This window comes from Natator depressus, chromosome 8, assembly GCF_965152275.1.
Source record: "Natator depressus isolate rNatDep1 chromosome 8, rNatDep2.hap1, whole genome shotgun sequence".
Classification (NCBI taxonomy): Eukaryota; Metazoa; Chordata; order Testudines; family Cheloniidae; genus Natator; species Natator depressus.
This window is the reverse complement of record NC_134241.1, coordinates 95461488-95486277: the sequence shown is the minus strand read 5'-3', so window position 1 is coordinate 95486277 and position 24790 is coordinate 95461488. Positions and strand designations below refer to the sequence as shown.

General features: G+C 43.7%; 1 protein-coding gene across 1 annotated transcript in view; it reads right to left on the bottom strand.

The window, feature by feature from the left end:
- The window catches only part of SLC1A7 (solute carrier family 1 member 7), a 93270-nt gene that overhangs the window by 29223 nt on the left and 39257 nt on the right, over window positions 1-24790 (bottom strand). The window contains exons 4-5 of the mRNA XM_074961716.1: window positions 13347-13389; window positions 10861-11080 (exon numbers count right to left, since the gene is read on the bottom strand). Of these exons, the coding sequence (XP_074817817.1) occupies window positions 10861-11080; window positions 13347-13389 (263 nt within the window). The remainder of the gene's footprint in view (window positions 1-10860; window positions 11081-13346; window positions 13390-24790) is intronic.

Below are 24790 nucleotides of genomic sequence, written 5' to 3'. Positions count from 1 at the left end.
CTTTTCCTCCAAGGCCCATCCACACACCCTCCATTTGATCCCCGCCACTTCATTTTTCCCTAGGATGGGAGGAAGGTGATGTAGAGCTCCTGCCAAAGGTCAAGAAATACCCTGTTAAATGAGTTGCTGTATGGGCAATTTGTCCGGCTCCTAGAAGCAAAACACATAGGTGGTCTTAAGTAGCAGAATCTTGCGTTTCCACAGCCACCAATCTGACATGATCTAAAAACGAATCTTTAATGCACATATATAATTCTTCTCCTGTCCCTCCATCACAGTCATAGGTTTTTCAAGTGATGGGCATGTGATTTGGCCCAGTCTGAAGCCCTGGCATGGTCTTTTATAGTGCATGGTTCTTCCAGGAGCTGGCAGATCAACAGATGTTCCATGGTTTGCGTTTCACTGCAGTCACATGTCTGGGTCATCGGAATAACCCTACTGCTGCATATTGACTGTTGACCTGCCAGCTCTTGTTCAGAGGCAATTTAAACTTGTCAGGTCAACCAGTCCTTCTCTGCACTTCTGTGAACGTGTTCAGCAATATTGACATGCATTTTAATGTCCTCGCTGAGTATTTTGAATTGTGTGCACTACCTTTCCAGCCATATAGCCCTTGGTGAATTTTTAAGCAGTTCTGTTGCATCTAGGAAGCTTTCCCACAATTCAGGTGGCTAACTGCCATGGTGTGACTATGTAGAAGATGTCTGTTATTTTCCACCTGTTGTAGTCATTCCAGTTTGCTTGTGACCAGTGTCCTGATATCTGGTGGAGCAATTCCAATAAGCATATAATGGCTGTTCATGCTTGTTGGTTTTAGACATCCTGTGATGTAGCAGCTGCTGTCAGTAAGCACAGGTCCAGCTCCTTGGCATGAGCCAATCTTTCCAACACCTGACATGCATATTCGGCTGTAGAATAGTAAAGTGCAAATGTGGTGGCTCTTAGCCCTGGTCTACACTAGGACTTTAGGTCGAATTTAGCAGCGTTAAATCAATGTAAACCTGCACCCGTCCACACGATGAAGCCCTTTATTTCGACTTAAAGGGCTCTTAAAATCGATTTCCTTACTCCACCCCTGACAAGTGGATTAGCGCTTAAATCGGCCTTGCCGGGTCGAATTCGGGGTACTGTGGAAACAATTCGGTGGTATTGGCCTCCGGGAGCTATCCCAGAGTGCTCCATTGTGACCGCTCTGGACAGCACTCTCAACTCAGATGCACTGGCCAGGTAGACAGGAAAAGAACCGCGAACTTTTGAATCTCATTTCCTGTTTGGCCAGCGTGGCAAGCTGCAGGTGACCATGCAGAGCTCATCAGCAGAGGTGACCATGATGGAGTCCCAGAATCGCAAAAGAGCTCCAGCATGGACTGAATGGGAGGTACGGGATCTGATCGGTGTATGGGGAGAGGAATCCGTCCTATCAGAACTCCGTTCCAGTTTTCGAAATGCCAAAACCTTTGTCAAAATCTCCCAGGGCATGACGGACAGGGGCCATAACAGGGACCCGAAGCAGTGCCACGTGAAACTTAAGGAGCTGAGGCAAGCCTACCACAAAATCAGAGAGGCGAACGGCCGCTCCAGGTCAGAGCCCCAAACATGCCGCTTCTATGATGAGCTGCATGCCATTTTAGGGGGTTCAGCCACCACTACCCCAGCCGTGTTGTTTGACTCCTTCAATGGAGATGGAGGCAACACGGAAGCAGATTTTGGGGATGAAGAAGATGATGATGATGATGATGTTGTAGATAGCTCACAGCAAGCAAGCGGAGAAACTGGTTTTCCCAACAGCCAGGAACTGTTTCTCACCCTGGACCTGGAGCCAGTACCCCCCGAACCCACCCAAGGCTGCCTCCTGGACCCAGCAGGCGGAGAAGGGACCTCCGGTGAGTGTACCTTTTAAAATACTATACATGGTTTAAAAGCAAGCATGTGAAAGGATTAATTTGCCCTGGCATTCGCGGCTCTCCTGGATGTACTCCCAAAGCCTTTGCAAAAGGTTTCTGGGGAGGGCAGCCTTATTGTGTCCTCCATGGTAGGACACTTTACCACTCCAGGCCAGTAGCACGTACTCGGGAATCATTGTACGACAAAGCATTGCAGTGTATGTTTGCTGGCGTTCAAACAACATCCGTTCTTTATCTCTCTGTGTTTATCCTCAGGAGAGTGAGCTTTCATTCATGGTCACCTGGTTGAAACAGGGTGCTTTTCTTCAGGGGACACTCAGAGGTGCCCGTTCCTGCTGGGCTGTTTGCCTGTGGCTGAACAGAAATGTTCCCCGCTGTTAGCCACGGGGAGGGGGGAGGGTTGAGGGGGTAGCCACGTGGTGAGGGGAGGCAAAATGCGACCTTGTAACGAAAGCACATGTGCTATGTATGTAATGTTAACAGCAAGGTTTACCCTGAAAGAGTGTAGCCATTGTTTTATAAAATGTGTCTTTTTAAATACCACTGTCCCTTTTTTTTCTCCACCAGCTGCATGTGTTTCAATGATCACAGGATCTTCTCCTTCCCAGAGGCTAGTGAAGATTAGAAAGAAAAAAAAACGCACTCGTGATGAAATGTTCTCTGAGCTCATGCTGTCCTCCCACACTGACAGAGCACAGACGAATGCGTGGAGGCAAATAATGTCAGAGTGCAGGAAAGCACAAAATGACCGGGCGGAGAGGTGGCGGGCTGAAGAGAGTAAGTGGCGGGCTGAAGAGAGTAAGTGGCCGGCTGAAGACAGGGCTGAAGCTCAAATGTGGCGGCAGTGTGATGAGAGGAGGCAGGATTCAGTGCTGAGGCTGCTGGAGGATCAAACCAATATGCTCCAGTGTATGGTTGAGCTGCAGCAAAGGCAGCTGGAGCAGAGACTGCTGCTACAGCCCCTGTGTAACCAACCACCCTCCTCCCCAAGTTCCATAGCCTCCTCACCCAGACGCCCAAGAACGCGGTGGGGGGGCCTCCGGCCAACCAGCCACTCCACCACAGAGGATTGCCCAAAAAACAGAAGGCTGGCATTCAATAAATGTTAAAGTTGTAAACTTTTAAAGTGCTGTGTGGCATTTTCCTTCCCTCCTCCACCACCCCTCCTGGGCTACCTTGGTAGTCATCTGCCTATTTGTGTGATGAACGAATAAAGAATGCATGAATGTGAAGCAACAATGACTTTATTGCCTCTGCAGGCGGTGATCGAAGGGAGGAGGGGAGGGTGGTTAGCTTACAGGGAAGTAGAGTGAACCAAGGGGCGGGGGGTTTCATCAAGGAGAAACAAACAGAACTTTCACACTGTAGCCTGTCCAGTCATGAAACTGGTTTTCAAAGCTTCTCTGATGCGTACCGTGCCCTCCTGTGCTCTTCTAACCGCCCTGGTGTCTGGCTGCATGTAACCAGCAGCCAGGCGATTTGCCTCAACCTCCCACCCCGCCATAAACGTCTCCCCCTTACTCTCACAGATATTGTGGAGCACACAGCAAGCAGTAATAACAGTGGGAATATTGGTTTCGCTGAGGTCTAAGTGAGTCAGTAAACTGCGCCAGCGCACCTTTAAATGAGCAAATGCACATTCTACCACCATTCTGCACTTGCTCAGCCTGTAGTTGAAGAGCTCCTGACTACTGTCCAGGCTGCCTGTGTACGGCTTCATGAGCCATGGCAGTAAGGGGTAGGCTGGGTCCCCAAGGATAACTATAGGCATTTCAACATCCCCAACAGTTATTTTCTGGTCTGGGAATAAAGTCCCTTCCTGCAGCTTTTGAAACAGACCAGAGTTCCTGAAGATGCGAGCGTCATGTACCTTTCCCGGCCATCCCACATTGATGTTGGTGAAACATCCCTTGTGATCCACCAGAGCTTGCAGCACTATTGAAAAGTACCCCTTGTGGTTTATGTACTCGCCGGCTTGGTGCTCCGGTGCCAAGATAGGGATATGGGTTCCGTCTATGGCCCCACCACAGTTAGGGAATCCCATTGCAGCAAAGCCATCCACTATGACCTGCACATTTCCCAGGGTCACTACCCTTGATATCAGCAGATCTTTGATTGCGTGGGCTACTTGCATCACAGCAGCCCCCACAGTAGATTTGCCCACTCCAAATTGATTCCCGACTGACCAGTAGCTGTCTGGCGTTGCAAGCTTCCACAGGGCTATCGCCACTCGCTTCTCAACTGTGAGGGCTGCTCTCATCTTGGTATTCATGTGCTTCAGGGCAGGGGAAAGCAAGTCACAAAGTTCCATGAAAGTGCCCTTACGCATGCGAAAGTTTCGCAGCCACTGGGAATCATCCCAGACCCGCAACACTATGCGGTCCCACCAGTCTGTGCTTGTTTCCCGAGCCCAGAATCGGCGTTCCACCGCATGAACCTGCCCCATTAGCACCATGATGCATGCATTGGCAGGGCCCATGCTTTCAGAGAAATCTGTGTCCATGTCCTGATCACTCACGTGACCACGCTGACGTTGCCTCCTCGCCCGGTATTGCTCTGCCAGGTTCTGGTGCTGCAAATACTGCTGGATAATGCGTGTGGTGTTTAATGTGCTCCTAATTGCCAAAGTGAGCTGAGCGGACTCCATGCTTGCCTTGGTATGGCGTCCGCACAGAAAAAAGGCGCGGAACGATTGTCTGCCGTTGCTCTGACGGAGGGAGGGGCGACTGACGACACGGCTTACAGGGTTGGCTTACAGGGAATTAAAATCAACAAAGGGGGTGGCTTTACATCAAGGAGTATTTCAAGCAGGACTTTACGGAGGGTTCCAATAAGAAATGGTGCACCTAAGTAATTGTTCTTATTGGAACAAGCAGGTTGGTCTGGCCTCTGATTGATACATGGCTAGATTTACCTCGCTGCACCTTCTCTGTGAGTGACTGCAGTGTTACCTAGAGGAATGAGTCCCCTAGACGGGGGGGGAAGCAAATGAGTACAAAATAAATCTGGTCTACTTCTTGTTTTGATCCACTCCATCTATCTTTTACATCTTTGGCTGGCAGCAGACGGTGCAGAAGGACTGCAAGCCATCCACATCTCATGGCTGCTCGGCAGAAGATGGTACAATAGGCCTGCTAGCCATCCTCATCTCTTGCCTGCCCAGCAGAAGATGGTACAATAGGACTGCTAGCAATCCATATCGCCTGCCTGCTCACCATAAGATAGTTCAATAGGACTGACTGCAGGACTAAAGAGAATGACCTGGTCAAGTCACTTCTGATGTAGTCCCTGCACCCATGTCTGCCCAGGTGCTCCTGGCTGACGTGGCCAGGAGCATCTCGGACATGACGATGACGGCTACCAGTCCTATTGTACCGTCTGCTGCCACAAGGCAAGGGGTTGCTGCTGCTGTGTAGCAATGCAGTACCGCGTCTGCCAGCACCCAGGAGACATATGGTGACGGTTACCTGAGTGGGCTCCATGCTTGCCGTGGTATGGCGTCTGCACAGGTAACTCAAGAAAAAAGGTGCAAAACGATTGTCTGCTGCTGCTTTCATGGAGGGAGGGAGGGAACGGGGGCAGGACGATATGTATCCAGAACCACCCACGACAATGTTTTAGCCCCATCAGGCATTGGGATCTCAACCCAGAATTCCAATGGGCAGCGGAGACTGCGGGAACTGTAGGATAGCTACCCACAGTGGAACACTCCGGAAGTCAACGCTTGCCTCGGTACTGTGGAAGCACTCCACCGAGTTAATGCACTTAGAGCATTTTCTGTGGGGACACACACACTCGAATATATAAAAACGATTTCTAAAAAAACGACTTCTATAAATTCAACCTAATTTCGTAGTGTAGACATACCCTGTTGCTGGGCTGGTTCGCCCTTTTGAATTTGCAAGCTTCCTGAGTATGTTGTCCTGGGTGCTAACTTTGCCTCTTTTCTTCTCTATGTGTACCTTGAAGGAGAGAGTGAAGTCTAGTGTCACCCCAAGGAAGACAGGATTCCAGCAGTGAACAAGTGATATCCCGTTCCAGATGATGTTACATTGTTTATCGGCCTCATGATTTCAAAGTTGGAAGAGACTTGCTTGCATTTTGGCTGGGTTAGCATATACTTGGTTCTTGGGGTAATAGACTGAGAGCCCAGACGGTGCCAAAGTTAGCGTAGTTTCAGTTTGGGCAAGATCCTTGGCATGGGCGGTGATGCATGGATCGATAGAATAGATAAAACTTGTGCTGAGATGGATTGGTTGATCATGGATGTAGATGTTGAAACGTATTGGTGAGAGTACACTCCCTTTTGGTAGGCCATTTTTCTGTTGCTGCCATTGGTTCTCCTTCCCACACAGTTCAATGTAAAACATCAGTGCTCTGGTAGAGGTTGTATCAGTGGTATGAAGCAGTGATCTTTCATCATCTTGTATACTTTAGTGAGGAGCCTTCAGTGATTCACTGTGTCATATGCTGCTGATAGGTCGACAAACACAGTGCCTGTTACCATACCCTTTTCAAAGCCATCTTTGATGTACTGAATGATATTCAGCACTTGACCAGTGCATTAATTGCCTGGTGGAATCCAGCTTGCTCATGTTTTTCATGAATGGTGATAGGTGGTTTAGGATGAGAGACGCTCGTACAGTTTGTAGAAATGACATAGTTGTGATATAGGCCTGAAGTTCTTTGGCTCCATTGCATTCTTCCCCGGCTTCAGGAGTGTCACAATATGTGCTCGTCGCCAGATTCTTAAATATAAAATTACAACCATGTAATAAATGGGTATACACGGCTGAGTTCCCTCTGGTGCTGTAACTATGCCAGGAGAATTTAACATAACAACCAACCAACCATCCTCTACCTTGGTACAATTGATCAACTGGCCTATGGCAAGATGTAAGTGTGTATACCTAAAACCTGACGACAGCTAACATGGTTATAGGTTAGCCCAGCGGTCTACTGGCTGTTCTGTGCACCCCTACTCAGAGACAAGGGCTCAGCTCCTGACCTCTTGATCCCTGAGTCAGCAGAAGTTGGAAGCACTGCTGAGATAGCATGCTCAGCTCTGGGGAGTAGAGAAATGGTTTGCATGACTCAATAGCATATGCATCCCCTTTAATCTAATGAATACTAGTAGTGAGGAATCAGGGGGTAGCTGTGTTAGTCTGTATCCACAAAAACAACAAGGAGTCCGGTGGCACCTTGTTTAGCAGGCTTCCTGCCTCTGATGTACTTAAAAAACATTTTGTTATTACCTTTTGAGTTTTTGTCTAGCTGTTCTTCAAACTCCTTTTTGGCTTTTCTTATTACATTTTTACATTTATTTGGGCATAAGCTTTCGTGGGTAAAAAACCACTTCTTCAGATGCATGGAGTGAAAATTACAGATGCAGGCATTATATAATGACTCATGAAGAGAAGGGAGTTTCCTCACAAGTGGAGAACCAGTGTTGACAGGGCCAATTTGATCAGGGTGGATGTAGTCCACTCCCAACAATAGATGAGGAGGTGTCAATTCTAGGAGAGGCAAAGCTGCTTTTGTAATGAGCCAGCCACTCTCCGTCCCTATTCAAGCCCAAATTAATGGTGTTAAATTTGCAAATGAATTTTGCAGAACTTCTCTTCATGTGTCATTATATAATGCCTGCATCTGTAATTTTCACTCCATGCATCTGAAGAAATGGTTTTTTACCCACGAAAGCTTATGCCCAAATAAATCTGTTAGTCTTTAAGGTGCCACCAGATTCCTTGCTGTTTTAGCAGTGAAGAGACTCCTGTCTAGTAATCCTTGGCTCAGCTGGACGGTCAGTGGCTGTGACGTGGTGCTTTGAGGGTTGAGTGTTAAATCATTGAAAATTAGGGAATCTCAGGTTTCTAACAAGGATGCAAGTGGGACTCCACATCTTGCGGAAACAAAAGGGAGAGAAAAATGTGATACTGACAGGCTGGAATTTTGCCCCCTTTTACTAATGCAAACCATGCATAAAGTAAGAAAAATCAAAGGTGCTTTTGGAACCACATCTGCTGCACACATTCCCTTCCAAGCACAACTTCATAAACACAGATAAAGGGATTCTTTTTATCAGCATCTCTATGTGAAAATCATCACTTTACCATTATCAGAAGGACCATGGGCACGTCTAAAGGAGGGGTAAAATTCCCTTCCCTCTGACTCAGATTGTAGCCCAGTTAGAAAACATTTCAATAAATAAAGAAATAAATCTACTGCAGCCTACAAGATCTGTATCAAGCATTCTTACAACTACAATACCCACCTGCTGAAGTGAAGAAACAGATTGACAGAGCCCGAAGAGTACCCAGAAGTCCCCTACTACAGGACAGGCCCAACAAAGAAAATAACAGAACGCCACTAGCCGTCACCTTCAGCCCCCAACTAAAACGTCTCCAACGCATCATCAAGGATCTACAACCTATCCTGAAGGACGACCCATCACTCTCACAGATGGTGGGAGACAGGCCAGTCCTTGCCTACAGACAGCCCCCCAACCTGAAGCAAATACTCACCAGCAACCACACAACAGAACCACTAACCCAGGAACCTATCCTTGCAACAATGCCCATTGCCAACTGTGTCCACATATCTATTCAGGGGACACCATCATAGGGCCTAATCAACTCAGCCACACTATCAGAGGCTCGTTCATCTGCACATCTACCAATGTGATATATGCCATCATGTGCCAGCAATGCCCCTCTGCCATGTACATTGGTCAAACTGGACAGTCTTTACGTAAAAGAATAAATGGACACAAATCAGATGTCAAGAATTATGACATTCATAAACCAGTCGGAGAACACTTCAGTCTCTCTGGTCACTCGATTTCTGACCTAAAAGTGGCTATTCTTCAACAAAAAGACTTCAGAAACAGACTCCAATGAGAGACTGCTGAATTGGAATTAATTTGCAAATTGGTACAATTAACTTAGGCTTGAATAGAGACTGGGAGTGGTTGAGTCATTACATAAAGTAAAACTATTTCCCCTTGTTTATTCCCCTTGTTTATCACTACAAAGTGTTCCCCCCCCCCCCCACTCTCCAGCTGGTAATAGCTCATCTTAAGTGATCACTCTCCTTACAGTGTGCATGATATACACCCATTTTTTCATGTTCTGTGTGTATATAAATCTCCTCATTGTATTTTCTACTGAATGCATCCGATGAAGTGAGCTGTTGCTCACGAAAGCTTATGCTCAAATAAATTGGTTAGTCTCTAAGGTGCCACAAATACTCCTTTTCTTTTTGCGAATACAGACTAACACGGCTGCTACTCTGAAACCTATAAAGAGTTCTATTGAGTTCTTCAGACCCGTAAAACTGAACATTCTAAATGGATGAGAGCTCTCAAAGTCCATTACGATAAGCCTCCTAGATAATACATAATTACTAACATTGAACTATGATACAAATAAAACTGTAGCGGGGACATTCAATGAAAGCAAAAAACTGCAAATTTAAAACTAATAAAAGGAAATATTTTTTCACACAATGCATAATTATCCTGTGGAACTCAATGCCTCAATATATCACTGAGGCAAGCATTTAACAGGATTTAAAAAACTGGGTATTTATATTGATAACAAATACATCCAGATTTATATTACTAATGATAAAACCAATATCTGGGAAGGGATGTAAACCCTCATGTTTCAAGGCATAAGGCAACCTCTAACTAAAGGAAGTTAAGAGGAAATTTTCCCTGTGCACAATTATCCTGTTCCTGCCCATTGCAAGGTTTCTTCACCTTCCTCTGAAGCTTCTGGATCCAGCCATGGTTAGAGACAGGATAGTGGATTAGAAGTACCACTGCCCCCTACTGGACAGAATCAGAACTGCTCAGCTGTGTGTCAGCCCCTGTACTGCTAATCTTCCTTTCTCTCAAGTAGTAGATGCATGTGCTTTTAAAATAGGTGGGGTCTGAGTTCTATCCATGAAGTTCTGAACAGCCACAGTATGCAGCACTGGGACAAATGTCAATTCATTCTGGTAGGTGGTGGCCCTCAAAGGCAACAGAAGGAGTCCCCTTGTTATCCTCCCTCTGTTCTTAGTCCAAGCACTAAATGCCTTGTCTGTCTGTCTTTCCTACTCAGGAGGGAGTGACTCATGCCGCAGCCAATGGGAGCTGCAGGGGTGGTGCCTGCGGACAGGGCAGCATGCAGAGCCACCTGGACGCACCTCTGTGTAGGAGCCAGAGGGGGGAACATGCCGCTGTTTCTGGGAGCTGCTTGAGGTAAGCACTGCCTGGAGCCTGCCCCCCTGCCCCTCTCCCACGCCTCAACCCCCTGCCCCAGCCCTGATCCCCCTCTCGCCCCCTGAACCCCTCAATCCCAGCCCAGAGCACCCTCCTACACCCTTAACTCCTCATCGGCCCCACCCCAGAGCCCGCACCCCAACCCCCAATTTCGTGAGCATTCATGGCCCGCCATACAATTTCCATACCCAGATGTGGCCCTTGGGCCAAAAAGTTTGCCCACCCCTGCTCTAACCATAGGGCTACTTAGCCCAAAGTACACATGTTAGAAGTGAAAACTATACAGCAGACATTTCTGTTGTTCCTCACTGCCCTCTATATGCAAAAGGCCCCTAAGTAAAGTTCAGTAGCTTACAAATGCAAATACACAATAAACAAACAAAGGCTTAGTGAAATTAAAACGAAAAGGGAGAAAAGCAGCATGCATAGAAACAATCAGGAGCATGAAAAGGAAATGTCATCAAGGATTATGAACAAGGTTCATCCCCAAAGGATTGGAGTACATTACTAGGACATGTGTTTTCTGACTTGAAGTTTAGAGAAGGGTAGGTGGGAAATAATTACATCAGGAATACTAAACAAGAACTCTCCTCCCACCCCCGATTCCCTGAAATAAAAACCCAACCCCAAAACAACAATACACAGATCAATTCAAACATGACCTGCTCCAACATGTTTAAAACATACCCATGGTGGCAGAGAATATCACAATCCCCAGCACGTTCATGCCATCGCTGGTGCCTGGCTCAGATTTGTAAATCACTTCTGGAGGGGGAGTGATATCCAGGGCAAAATTCTGGACATTGGATCCATTCTCATCCTGGACCCCATATATTATGATCCGACGAGTGGTGCTTTCAGAAGCTGCCTTGTTGGATTTGACGATAGGAATGCTCTTGGTGCGATACTGAAAGAACACAGAATATTATAGTGGGTCATCAGGGACTAAAGGGTTAATGAGTCCCCAGATTGCTTTAATGGGCTCCAAAGTGTCTTGTGAAAGGAGAATGGCTATTAAAGAAGGAAGGGGCATGTGTGGAAGAAAGAGAAACAGCTTCCCCTCCTCCCAAGCTACTGGAAAAACAACTCTGATCCTTTTTTTGTAAAAATCTGACAAAATCAGGAACTCCCCCAAGCAGAACTTCAGGCAGCAGACATATCGAACCCTGCTAGGGCATTTCTCTATATTCGCTCTTCTCATGTGTAACTAGGAATAACTCCCTCAAATGCTAATCAGTGACTTTTCCTTTGTCCCACCAAAGGTAAGGATTCCATGCAATATATCCCATTTGAAAGGGATTACACCCAAGCATTCCTCTTACTTACCCTGCTCAAAGCTTTTAGATAAAGTGTCCTGCTCAAACTCCAGTTTGGGTAATTAGGTTCTGCCTAAATAAATTCCCACATTGCTTTAACTGGATACAGCATCCTTCTTCACTTCCTTTTGTGTAATCTTGCTGTGTGTTCTTAAATACCTTCCACCTGCCGGATGACTGCATTTCAGTGGTGGGGAAAGTGATTCTATTGCCACATGGTTTACTTATGTAAAGTTCTCTGCCCTTCCCTAATGCCATTCAATGAGGGCCAGGATCACCAACAACATTGTTCAGTTTCAGAAGTCATGTTTGCAGCCCTCTCAGAGAGCTCTTAGAGAATGGCACAGGCCTTCTGATTGATACATTTGTGGCTTAAGAGCCAACGTCAAATTAGTATATTAGCAAATGTCTGTTGTCTGGTAGCACAGAGCTGCCATCAGGGCACCTACACCACTTCCCTTCCTGGTCCCTGGTGTGTTCAAGAAAAGGGGGCATAGGTGGGGGATCCCTGTGCCCTGATGATTCCTGATGAGGACCTTGTCGTCCCTAGGCTGTGGGAGGTGCAAAGGTGGCTTAAAGGTGCCTGTGCACCCCACTTCCTGAGGTGCAGTGAGCACTCCTCAGCCAGAACTTGGGGTCTGGGCCAATGTCTCTAATTAAGGAACAAATAAGGAATTATCCTGTGTACTCTCACACTCTCTCCCCCTGCCTTCCATATTCTTACATCCAATTTATTGGGCAGATCTCAAATCATTTTCACAGGGGACTAAGGATAATCAAAAATCCATGTTCCAGAGAACTAGGAAAGTGGGGTGAAATCAAGCAAAATGGGTGGAAAGGGCTAATACAAACTATTTCAAACTCTGCCTCACCAAAATGACTAAATATCAAAACAGCACGAGCAGCTCTGATTTATAGGATGATATGACACTACTTTCTGAACCAAAGACACATCTCACGAACATAGGTATTTTAAAAAATATTACCGTTTAAGTCACGTAGGGGCCTACTAAGTAATGTAGACATTTTTGAGAATTTTACCCATATCAACCCTAACATCAACAGGACTGTGTCCTTCTTACATTTTTGTTACAAGTCCACTCACAAGCAAACACATGACACCATCAGCATTCCAGCCTTTTAGTACCATGGCAACACTGCATTACCACCTGGTGCAGAACATATGATAGCAACACATTAGTATGTACCTAGTCACTAGGTGCCATAGGCACTTGTGACTGCTCCAGGCTCCATTATTGTGATTTACATACATTAATATTTTAGTCTAGACCTGTCCATAGATCATATGCAGTGCTTGTTGGATATTAGTTATTTAAGGCCTGAACCTCAGAAGTGCAGAGCTCTTGCAACAGCTATTGAAGATACAGATCAAGCGCTGTATGATTTGTATTGTGCCCATCAAAATACTGTATGGAAGCATTTAAAAAAAATTAAAAACATGAAGGAATCTGTTGCCAAATAACTGGCAACAAAACAAACCCATGCCTGACTCCCACTCCAATTCCCATTCATTGGCAAAATAGGTAACCCTTCCAGCTACTTTCTCCTCTAACCTAAAAACAAGTGATTATTAAAATAGCTGAATGATTTTGATTACACTCCTGTATTGCAAAGTGATTACTCATTATGGGCCTAACACAAAGCCACTGAAGTCAGTGGAAAAACTCTCATTGACTTGAAAGGGATTCGCATCAGATGCCACTGAAGGTACTGAGTATCTATGAATCAATATACAGTACCAGAATACTTCTGACAAATCTCAATTTTTGCTTAAAAATTTTCACTGCATGTATTATCTGAAGATGGCTTCTCTGTAGCATCAGTGCAGACACTCACCTGTTTGAATGTGGCCTCAACAAGGTTGGCTGGAAACATGTTCCTGGAAAGAAATAGATAAAAGAATCATTGTCAAAGGGCTATTTAGTTACCCTTGTTGGTCCTCAGTGTCCACTACCTTCCCCCTTGTGTAGTCACCTGTGCAAAGTCGGTGCCCAGAGGATAGTAAAGACTCTGATCTCATAGCATTTCCTGCTCACTCTGCATGGATGTAAATAGCTACAGAAGGCATAACAGTGGAGAACCAAGTCCACCAAGTTTAAAGTAGAGGTTTAAGGACACAATTCTGAACATCTTGTGTGGGATTCAGCAGATCTGGATTCAATTCTTGACTCTGCCACAGACTCCTTGTATAACCTGCAGCAACTCACTCAGACTCTTTCTGGTTCAGTTCCCCATCTCCTAGATGGGAATAATTATAGAATCATAGGACTGAAAGGGACCTTGAGAGGTCATCTAGTCCAGTCCCCTGCACTCAAGGCAGCACTAAGTATTATCTAGACCATTCCTGACAGGTGTTTCTCCAACCTGCTCTTAAAAATCCCCAATTATGGAGATTCCACAACCTCCCTAGGCAATTTATTCCAGTGCTTAACCACCCTGACAATTAGGAAGGTTTTTCTAATGTCCAATCTAAACTGTCCTCGCTGCAGTTTAAGCCCATTGCTTCTAGTCCTATCCTCAGAGGTCCAGGAGAACATTTTTTCTCCCTCCTCCTTGTAACAATCTTTTATGTACTTGAATTATCATGTCCCCTCTCAGTCTTCTCTTCTCCAGACTAAAGAAACCCAATTTTTTCACTCTTTCCTCATAGGTCATTTTCTAAACCTTTAATCGTTTTTTTGCTCTTCTCTGGACTTTCTCCAATTTGTCCCCATCTTTCCTGAAAGGTGGCACCCAGAACAGGACACAGTACTTCAGTTGAGGCGTAATCAACATGGAGTAGAATGAAAGAATTACTTCTTGTGTGTCTTGCTTACAACACTCCTGCTAATACATCCCAGAATGATGTTTGCTTTTTTTTGCAACTGTGTTATACTGTTGACTCATATTTAATAATATAATAATAGTATTTTCTTTCTCCCATTCCTGTTGTCTTTTTAGATTGTAAGCTTTTCAGGAGAGCACCTAGCACAGTGGAGCCCTCAATCTACTTCTGGGCTTCTAAGCACTACTATAATACATACAATAATGATTAATAATAGTTAATAATAGTACTTTCTGCCATGCTTCTGTCAATCCCATTATGATTATAAGTGGGCTAGGCTCTGACGTCTGTGCCCTTTACCTAGAACAGACTGCTTTTCAGAAAGAGGATCTGATTCCTGATTAAAAGAATCTAGACCAGAGCTGCACAATCTCTTAGAGATGGTCACTATTTTAATGTTTATGGGCTTTTCCAGGGGCAGAAAATTAGTGTCTTTTGGAAAAATGCTAATTAGGAGTTTCACCCTCTACCACTGCTGAGTGAGCACGAACAAAACAGAGACCTCATGCTTATGGCCTCAGAGTGAGATTCATAGATTTTTAACTCTCGAAGGGACCATTATTATCATTGCTCTGACTTCCCAGGTAATGTGGGTCATAGAATCTTACTCACTAATTTCTGCATCGAGTCCATATCCTCTGAGCTAGACAATATCTTTTAGAAAGACTTCTCTTTTTAAGTAAAGAAGAAAAGAATGCCCTCTCCAGGCTCCAGTGAGAATTCTATTTCTGGGCAAAAGGACTACTAAATCAAGAACTTAACACCGGGGAACAAAAAATTCCCAGGAATTTTAAAATGTGGCAAGATTATTTTTTAAATGGATTTCTTTTCATCCTGAAACTTATAAGCCTAAATTGAGCAATACTCTAGCATAATCTTATGCATTCATGTTCAGTTTGTATGAAAATATGTGGCTGTAATGCTCACTAAACAAAGGACTTCTCTGTTGAAAGTCCATCTCAAACCCCAAGTCAGGAGAGCACTTAAGTGCATGTGCACTGTCCATCCCTATTCAGTAGTAGGGTGACCAGATAGCAACTGTGAACAAAATGGGATGGGGCGTGGGGGGTGGTAATTGGCGCCTATATAAGAAAAAGTCCCGAAAAACAGGACTGTCCCTATAAAAATGGGACATCTGGTCACCCTACTCAGGAGAGTGCTCATGCATGTGCATTTTTAACTGGTGTCCTGAACAGGGGTGTTTTCCTGAATTGAGGCCACTGTGCAATAGAGCATGCCTGCTATTTGGTAGGGTTGCAATGAGAACATTCTGTGTCTCAGTGTAGGAAAAACATCTTCCAGGCTTTAGACTCCCACTGTTTTACAGATGAGGGACACTTTAATTTCAGTTTGAGTGCTTTATATTGGTTTAACTTAAGTCAATTCCTTATTGACTCAGTCACTGTTTATAACAGACAGTAGTCTATTGTAAGCAATAACAGCGATTGTAAACGTTGTGCTGCTGTCTTCTGAGAGTTTTCACCCCCAGTGATAACACAAAAGCCTGAATACTGAGATTTAGCATTTAGTTCTCTAGTCACATCTGACCCCCATAAATACTTGTGAGTCTCTGTGGTCAAATATCCAGTATGGGCCTAAAACTGTGCAATATACAGACTACACCCAGCTGTATGTCACCTTTACATCACATTGTGACAGTGCCTTATCCCAGCTCTCCAAGGGCCTGGCTGAGATCAGAAATTACTTGAAGAGTAGCTGCTGGAAACTGGATCTGGGAAAGGCTGGTGTGGGAGTGGTGGGGAGAGGGAAGCACTTAAAAGAACTCACCACCACCGTATTATTCCCTGCCTCCCCCAGTGAACGATTCTGCCCTAAGATTGTTAAGGACACTCTACGTTAATTCATGTTAGTTTTGCAATTTGAGATGGTCTGATGAAAGGCGCTGTCTAAGTACAAAGTAGTCTCACTGTGATTAAATTATAATGTGCTGTGTGGTGGAGAATTAATCTGCAAGGACAGATTCTCATTGAGGATTTTTATCCTTCTCTGAATATGAACCAAAGATATAGGCTGTAGCTTTCAGACTGTAATATGAATTGAATTAATAGTGCTTTCTGTCTCCTGCCTCAATACTGCAGCCCTAATTAATAGCATTAAGATCAAATTGAGTCTGCTGGAGAAAGGAAATATCATGTTTAGTAGCTAGATTAAATGTTAGCTAAATTCACGGAGGATTAAATCATTTTATTTTTTAATAATTCTTTATCCTGCAGGAATTACAACTGGTCCTCATAATACTGTAGTCTGGAATTCTTCCAATATTATATAATATGTTGTCATCCGTTCTGACCATTCTTTGAGACCAGCCTTGCTAAAGCCACCCAAATGATCTAGTGCAAGGGAGTTGACATGAATGTGTTTGCCAGAGCTTTGGCTTTTTTTTTTTTAAGCTGCTTTACTTGGCTTGGGAAAATCCACTATAAGCCAAAAGTTCAGCTTTCTTAATTAAAAAAAATCAAAAGTACAATTCACAAAAGGTACATCTCATGGACTAATAAGGAATAATGCTAAGGAGTATATCACCAGGATGTATGGTCAGGGAAGATGAATGGGAGTTCGTTGGCTGGATCAGACCTCCGGAGAAACTCCATACAAACTCCTGCTTTAGGGACACATTCTACTACTGTACACTGAGATTTCTCAAATAGGGGGCAGGAAACTCTGCAAATTTATGCTTCTTAGGTCTCCTTGGAATCTTGTAATTGGGGAAGTAGGGTTTGAATTTTTTCAGCATGGAACTTCCAGAGGCTTCAATCTTCTGGGAGTGTCCCAGGAACTGCCTGTGATATCTGCAGAGGGCATGAGCATCCCTGGAGAGGCCAAGGGCTTCTACACAGCTCCCTTGCTACATGGCTTCCTGAGGGGCCATGCTGTCTGCCCCTCCTGGCTGAACCGAAATTCCCCCTTAAGGAAAGTTTACAGCTGCAGAGAGTTTAGTATAGCTCAGAGCCCCAGCACTTTTGTTTAACTCAACATATTACAAAATTTAAACTTATAAGATATCCCAACCTCTCAGTCTCTCAGTGTGTGCTTTGCCTGTCTATATGGCTCCAATACTGCAGTCTGATCCAAGGAGTCTTGCACCCCCGAGAGACTCATTGACTTCAGTGATAACTCTGCACAGGCATAACAATCAACTCATGTGGATCTTAATGTAGGATTGGGACATCAGACTGCAGCCTCCTCAAGGCAGGGACTGTGTCTTTCAGTATTACAAGCAGAATCAAACACCTTGTGAGTGCTTACCAAATAACAGTTAATCACTCTGAACGACTCATTGCTGTCTCCTACCATAAATGTTGCCGTGTTTATTAAATAAATAGAGCTAGATGCTTAAATTATTTCTAAAGTTCCCAGCATAACTCTTGGACTTCATGGACCACAGGTGGGCCATAAAAATAATAATACCAGAATCTTAAAGTGATGTGGGATTAAATTTTTTTTATAAGCAACCTTATGTATAAACTCAGTAGCATGATCTTGATGGAAATAATTTACATAATTTTTCTAGGTGTGTCATGTTTGGTACTTGTGGGAGAAAGGGCTTTTGAATGATACCCAATTTGACCCATTTCCAACGACACTGTATTATCAACATTTGCACCAACCAGAGGACCTGCAGGTGGCAGCTGATGCGGGCAGTGAGTCCCCGCGGCTATCCCACAGAGGGTGACACCAATGAAATTCTGTAGATTTTTACAAATCAAATGGCACCTTCCTTATCTATCACTAACTTGCCCATGGAATGAGATTTTATTACATTACGCTCCCAGCCTAAATGGGCCAAATTCTGCTCTCTGTTCCACTGGTGAACATTTGAAATAACTCCACTGGCTTCTGACTATACTGTAATTTCCTCACACTGGGCCAAATCCTGTGCTCAGTTGTATCACTGTAAATCCAAATAACTCCACTGGTGTCAGTGGATTTAGTCTAGATTTATATTAGTGAAAGTGAGGGCAGAATTTGACCCACCATGATAAAATAAATCAGTCATTTCAGTGCCCATGGGAGGATGATAGTTGCACATCAGTGATCATCTTTATTGTGAAAAGAAAAGGAGTACTTGTGGCACCTTAGAGACTAACTAATTTATTTGAGCATAAGCTTTCGTGGGCTAATGTAGCTCACGAAAGCTTATGCTCAAATAAATTTGTTAGTCGCTAAGGTGCCACAAGTACTCCTTTTCTTTTTGCGAATACAGACTAACATGGTTGCTACTCTGAAACCTCCCATCTCTATTGTCTAATCCTATTAGATAATATCACCCTCCCCCCCACTCCCACCTTCAGCAAAAAGGACCACAGGCTTTTCAGAATTCATGAGGTATTAAAATCCTCATTAGTGTGATAAAAGACACTCACAGAATATAAAATCGCTAATCGGGGCTCAGCCTAATGGATCCAATTGTGCTTTGCCTGCCTCTTCCCAGATCAGAGCAGTATGCACATCCATGGAAATGCTCTGCCCTGAAATGCAACCCTTTTTTCCTTCATTAGGGTGAAACTGTTGCACACTATTCTGGAACCAGTGAGGAGTGGGAGGAGGGAACTTTGTCATCCTGTTACTCTCAGGGAAGGCTGGGCTCAGGTAGGGAAGATGACAATATGATGGCTTTCTTACAGAAAACCATTTTTGAGAGAAAGCAATTTCGTCCCCCACAAAAAGTGCTTATTCAGGAAAATCCATAAAGGTGCTAGTTGAGTGGGATGATAGACTGAGCTAAATGCTGACTCACTGAGATAGCTTCATGAAAGACACAGCTCATTTTCATCAGGGTCTTGACATGACAAGTAATAAGTTCCTTTACACCAGACAATGTTTGCACCTATTTCAAGAGAAGGAATGCTTTATTCCAGTTTGGGGTCTGTAACCCCACCAGCCTGTTCTTCTTCAGCTCTAGGCACTTTTGTCATCTCCACAAACAAAGAGGCTGAGATCCTGGTTAGCAGGAGATGGGAAACAGCCTGGCAGTGACACCTTCACAACACTGTTCCCTCTCTGAAGAGGCCCTGTGAAATTCAGGCTGCAAGGCATCAGAGAAGGCACACCTACTACCTGCAGCATATAGTCACCATTAACTTACCCACTCTATGGCTGTAAGGGACATCTTGCCTGCATGGCTTCTTCAGGCACTGTTGCTCTCAAAGAGCTGAGAGACACTGCATAGGCACAAGGGCTCTGTTCAGATGGGCCTGGCTTCTGTCAATCCCCTGGGACCTGCTGGTTTTGGGAGACAGCTACCCTGCTTCTTTTTCAGGAGAGAGGGGTAAGTCACATACCCCTGACAGAATAATGAGGAGGAAACGCTGCAAGAGAAAACTCTTTGATTATCCATCCTGGATAATTTTCTTTCCCCTTAGGTGGGAGTCAACCGCGGGGGGCGGGGGGTGACAAGGCCTTGCGCAGTTAGTGGACTAGTTTGAGCAAAGGGCATATTCGCAGCCTGAGTGGGGTAAGAGTGAACATAAATAAGGAATCAAGTCATTTATAGTCCTAAACAAGGAGTTAATACCAGGTTTGTGTGGGTGGGACAGAGCTAAAGTGGGTCTGAAATGAATTACATTTGGTAGTTTGCGATGAGATAGAGTTAACAGGTATTTCCATCACATCAATTTCCATGCCAGTGACTCATGATAGTAGGTCATGGTATAAAAAAAGCTCAATCATAGCTTAATCCAGGGGTCGGCAACCTTTCAGAAGTGGTGTGCCGCGTCTTCATTTATTCACTCTAATTTAAGGTTAGCATGCCAGTAATACATTTTAATGTTTTTAGAAGGTCTCTTTCTATAAGTCTATAATATATAACTAAACTATTATTGTATGTAAAGTAAATAAGGTTTTAAAAATGTTTAAGAAGCTTCATTTAAAATTAAATTAAAATGCAGAGACCCCCGAACCGGTGGCCAGGACCCAGGCAGTGTGAGTGCCACTGAAAATCAGCTCGCGTGCCACCTTTGGCACACGTGCCACAGGTTGCCTACCCCTGGCTTAATCCCTTTGGTATTTTAATGGGCTCTAAAAAATCTTACTGTAGATGCCAACTTTTATTAGTATACTGTTCAACTCCCACTGTAAACAGATTCAAGTGCGATTTCCGGTTCTACACAGCCTGGGTTTTCTCCAAACTCCAGTAAATATTAAGAAATAAAGCTCCCTCATTTGAAGAAACACAGTTTCTGTAGAATCTAGACGTATCTAGCTTGGAAATAAGGGTAAGCTTTTCAAAAGACCTTAGGGCAGGCCTAGCTTTGCTCCCATTGAAGGCAACAGATCCCACCCTAAATTATTTATATCCTCTTAAAAACTAATTATGGAAATTAATCTCTCTTGAGTAAACCTGGCCAATCTGACTGAGGGTATGCCTACACTTGAGCTGGAGGTGTAATTTCCAGGTACTTGTTTGGGCTAGCCGCCCCAGTAGATATCTAGGGTCCCGGGTGGGACAGTATTCAGGGCAGCTAGTCTGTCCTGTTGTTTATGCTACCACTGCCACATTTCTATTTGTAGTGTTTTAAATGAACCAAAGCTGGCACACATACGTCTACCCAAGTTGGAAACTACACCTCAAGCTTGGTTGTAGATGTACCCAGTTTCCAATTGCCTACTTCTAATTCCTGTTATATTAGCAGCATTTATGAACATCTGCAGATAAAGCCTGCACTAACTTAGCCTCCCAAGCAAACCAGTGACTTCAGTGAATTTGCCCATCAGTGTAGGTCAATTCTGATTGACCCTGAGAGTTTTATTTGGTGTTTTTGAGCCAGATTACATCACAATGGCATGATGTCTATTTAGACTTGAACAGGAATAAAAATGCATGCAAATCCTGCATTTGCAATCAGCTAATGGATAGGGCACATGCAGAGATTTGCAGACATGCTCAGCCTTACATGCAAAGCTGGGAGGCAGCCTGTTAACATGTGTAGGACTCTAAATCATTTAAAGTTTTTTTTTTTTTTTAAGATTATGGGACAAATCTTGTTCCAACTGATGTATGGCAAAGATCCCATGATTTCAATGGCACCATGAATAAACTTCATAAGTGAAAGAATATGATTATGACAACAGGATGAGGCATGAATACTAACTGCTGATTTAAACACTGGGCTTGATGTTGATATTTTGCATTTGAGTGTTCATCCCCAAATTTGTTGCAATTTTTTTATGCAGCTTGTCTAGTGAATATATGGTCCTAATATGTAAATGATCGGGCTCTGTATACCAGCTGTTGGACAGATGTATTGATAGACATGTATTGTACACAATTATTGATCACAGAAATGTTATAGTGGAGGGAGGGCCAGCCACAGCGTGCAGGGTACTGCTTAACTGGTTTAGCTTTATGTTGGCTTTGAATGTGTGCACAGCCAGACAAACACACACCTATCTGGAACGATGCACTGAGAGGAACAAGTAAAACACCCAACAGTGGATTACACATACTTATTTCTTTAAATAAATCAATTATCTTTGTCTTTTTAAAAAAGCACTTAGAACATTCTTAAATGTACTGTCTCAAAACCAAACACTTCAAAACTCAAGAAAAGATCGCTGTCCTCCTCACAATAGTGCACCATGCCAACCTCAAACTTTAAGGGCCTGATTTATAAAGGTGACCTGCAAGAGGGGGAAAACTTTGCCATTTTATTATTCCTTTTGTGATGCATAAAGGTAGCCTCATAAATTCTAAATCCTCCTGCTTACCCACACCCTAATTTTTTCTTGTAGGCGTTTGGTACTTTAGATCAGGAATTTCAAGTCCTGACCTACCCATTTTTGCTGGAGTGGTGGGAGTTAAAATGAGAGCTCAGATGTCAGCCAATTATGATTATATCAATCTTATTTTAGATATTATATGGCCTCCATGACTGTAGTATTTAAGCGCCTCACAGCCTTTAATGTATAGAGCCTCACAAAACCCCTGAGATGTAGGGATGTATTATCCACATTTTACAGATGGGGAACTGCGGCACAGAGAAACTAAATGATTTGCCCAAAGTCACACAGTAAATCAGTGGGTGAACAGAGAATTGAACTTGGGTTTCACAAGCACCAGGCTATCACCCTATTCTCTGGGCCATCCTTCATCTCAGCTTTCCCAGTCCTCAGCTGATGGAGATGGGATTTTTACAGGGCTTTTATCTCAACCATTTGCCAGAAGTTTAAGTTAATAAGGCCTTTATAAAGACAAACAAAAACACAGAGCTTTAAACAGTTTGACTAAACTGTCTTCTGTCTCATGAAAAAACTGCAGCCCTGGTTTCAGACATTTGTGATGTCACTTTCTCTCTAGTTCTTCACTCCTCCAGCAAGAAGAGGCAAGTCAAGACTTGAGATTTCAAATCTTAAAAAAGAAGCAGGGAACAGAAAGTTTAGACTTAATTAATTAAAAAACAAAAGCTCTTTGGAAGTCTTCTTTAACATCATACAGCAACTAAGAGGACAGTACTTTCCTTTTTTGGCAAGGCAGTTCACCTTTAAATAGGCTTCTATCTGACTTCCAATTTTGTGAGTACAAATAAATATACCTGTAATTCGTTTTTTATATTTGCCAACTAACTGCAGTTAGCAAAGGTAACATTTAAACCACCTGATTTGTATACAGAAGTAATTACTGAAAATCTGGCTCATTTTTGAGTAATCTAAGTGAAAAGACACTCAAAATCTGAATTTTTAAAAAGGGGATATATTCCCCCTCTGCTCTTGTGTAACACAAAAATGGCTGATAATTTTCCATTCATATTTCCCGGGGGGGGCATAGCAAATTTCATCCCAAAACATCATTTGTTGTAACTAATCTTGAAAAACAAAGCCAAAGAGCCTTGCTTATTATTCTATTATTTGTATTGTGCTAGTGCTTAGGAGCCCCAGTCCTGGACCCAACTGTACTGGGCGCTGTACAAACAGAGGACGTTCCTTTCTCTACCACAGACTTCCTGTATGACCTTTGGCAACTCACCTTGTCTCTCTCTGCCGTATTTCTCTACCTGTAAAATAGGGCTAATAGTACTTCCCTACCTCACACTAGTGTTGTGAGAATACATCCATTAAATACTGTGAGCTGCTCAGATACTATTGTAATGGGGCCATATAAGTCCCTTAGCTAGACAGTATATAAAGACAGTCCCTGCCCCAAAGAGCTTACAGTCTAAGTATGAAAGAAAGAAAACATACTCCCAGATGCCTTTCAGAGTTTGCATTAGAAACATTAAAGACAATAGGGTGTTAATGTGCACACATGTCTGAAACTTGAAATAAAATTACATCGAAAGAGACTGAGACCAGGTCTACATAGGAGTGCTTTGCCAGTATAGCTATACCGGTGTACTATACCGACAAAGCATTCCTAGTGTGGAAACAGCTTACATTGGCAAAACTGCACTTTTGCCTTGATAGCTTATCCTAGCCTCCCGAGTAAAATAAGCTGTACCTGTAAAAGCACAGGTTTTGCTAGTATAACAGTGTCTATATTAGGAGCTTTTGCTGGCACTGCTACATCTGTCACAAATTACACCTTATTACAGCTCGACCGACAAAAGACCTGACCTAAAACACCAGCCTTGCTAAGCATCTCCTATACAGTTACAGACTTGCATTTGTCTCATGAATCACTGGTTTTAGTTGGCCCCCAGCAACTGTATATTGGAAAAGAAAGAGGGTGAGTTATATCAGGGAGAGCTCCTGCATTGGCCTGAGGATGGACTAGATTGCCCCAAGGGTCTTTTCATGATGGCTAGAGACAGATGTGTTTGAGTCAGGATCTAGGTTAGGTTTAAGTGAGGGTTAAGAAAGCCGGTTTAAGGCCAAAGCAGCACTAGGGTTCAGATACCAAAATCTTGTGAGTTATCTTAAAATCCCATGAGAACAACAGTTCTTGTGAGACTTTTGCCACTTTGTGCTGCATCCAACTCAGAAAATAGGCATCTACCATTTTTGGATCTGTAAGAAAAACTATAGCTACTATTTCAGATCCAAGGATTTTATCCCATCTCTTCCCTGTCTTTTAAAATGGAAGGAGCTGTAGATCTCAGGATCTCATGTTCAAGTCTTGTCGGTCTGTATCTCTTCTATTATTTTTGCTCTTTCTTTGAACATTTCCAGATTTCTGTGGCATAGGAAATTGCAAGAAATGACAGTGGCTATTTTGCCTCAGTACATGTTCCATATAATTTCTTCAGTCTTAATTGCAAAAACTCCCTGGCCTCTACAGCTCTCTTCCAACTTCACCATGTGTGCCACCACTCAGACAATTCAAACAGGAAGACAAAATATCAGAAAACTACTATAGCCATAGAACTCAGACCTTCCTACCTGTCACATTCTTCTTACATAGGAGTTACGCAGCATGCTCTTTTAAAGCATATAAATCGTTTAAAGCATGGTATATTTAGACCTGGCCATCAGTAAAGCTTTATGCCTTGTAACTGATGCT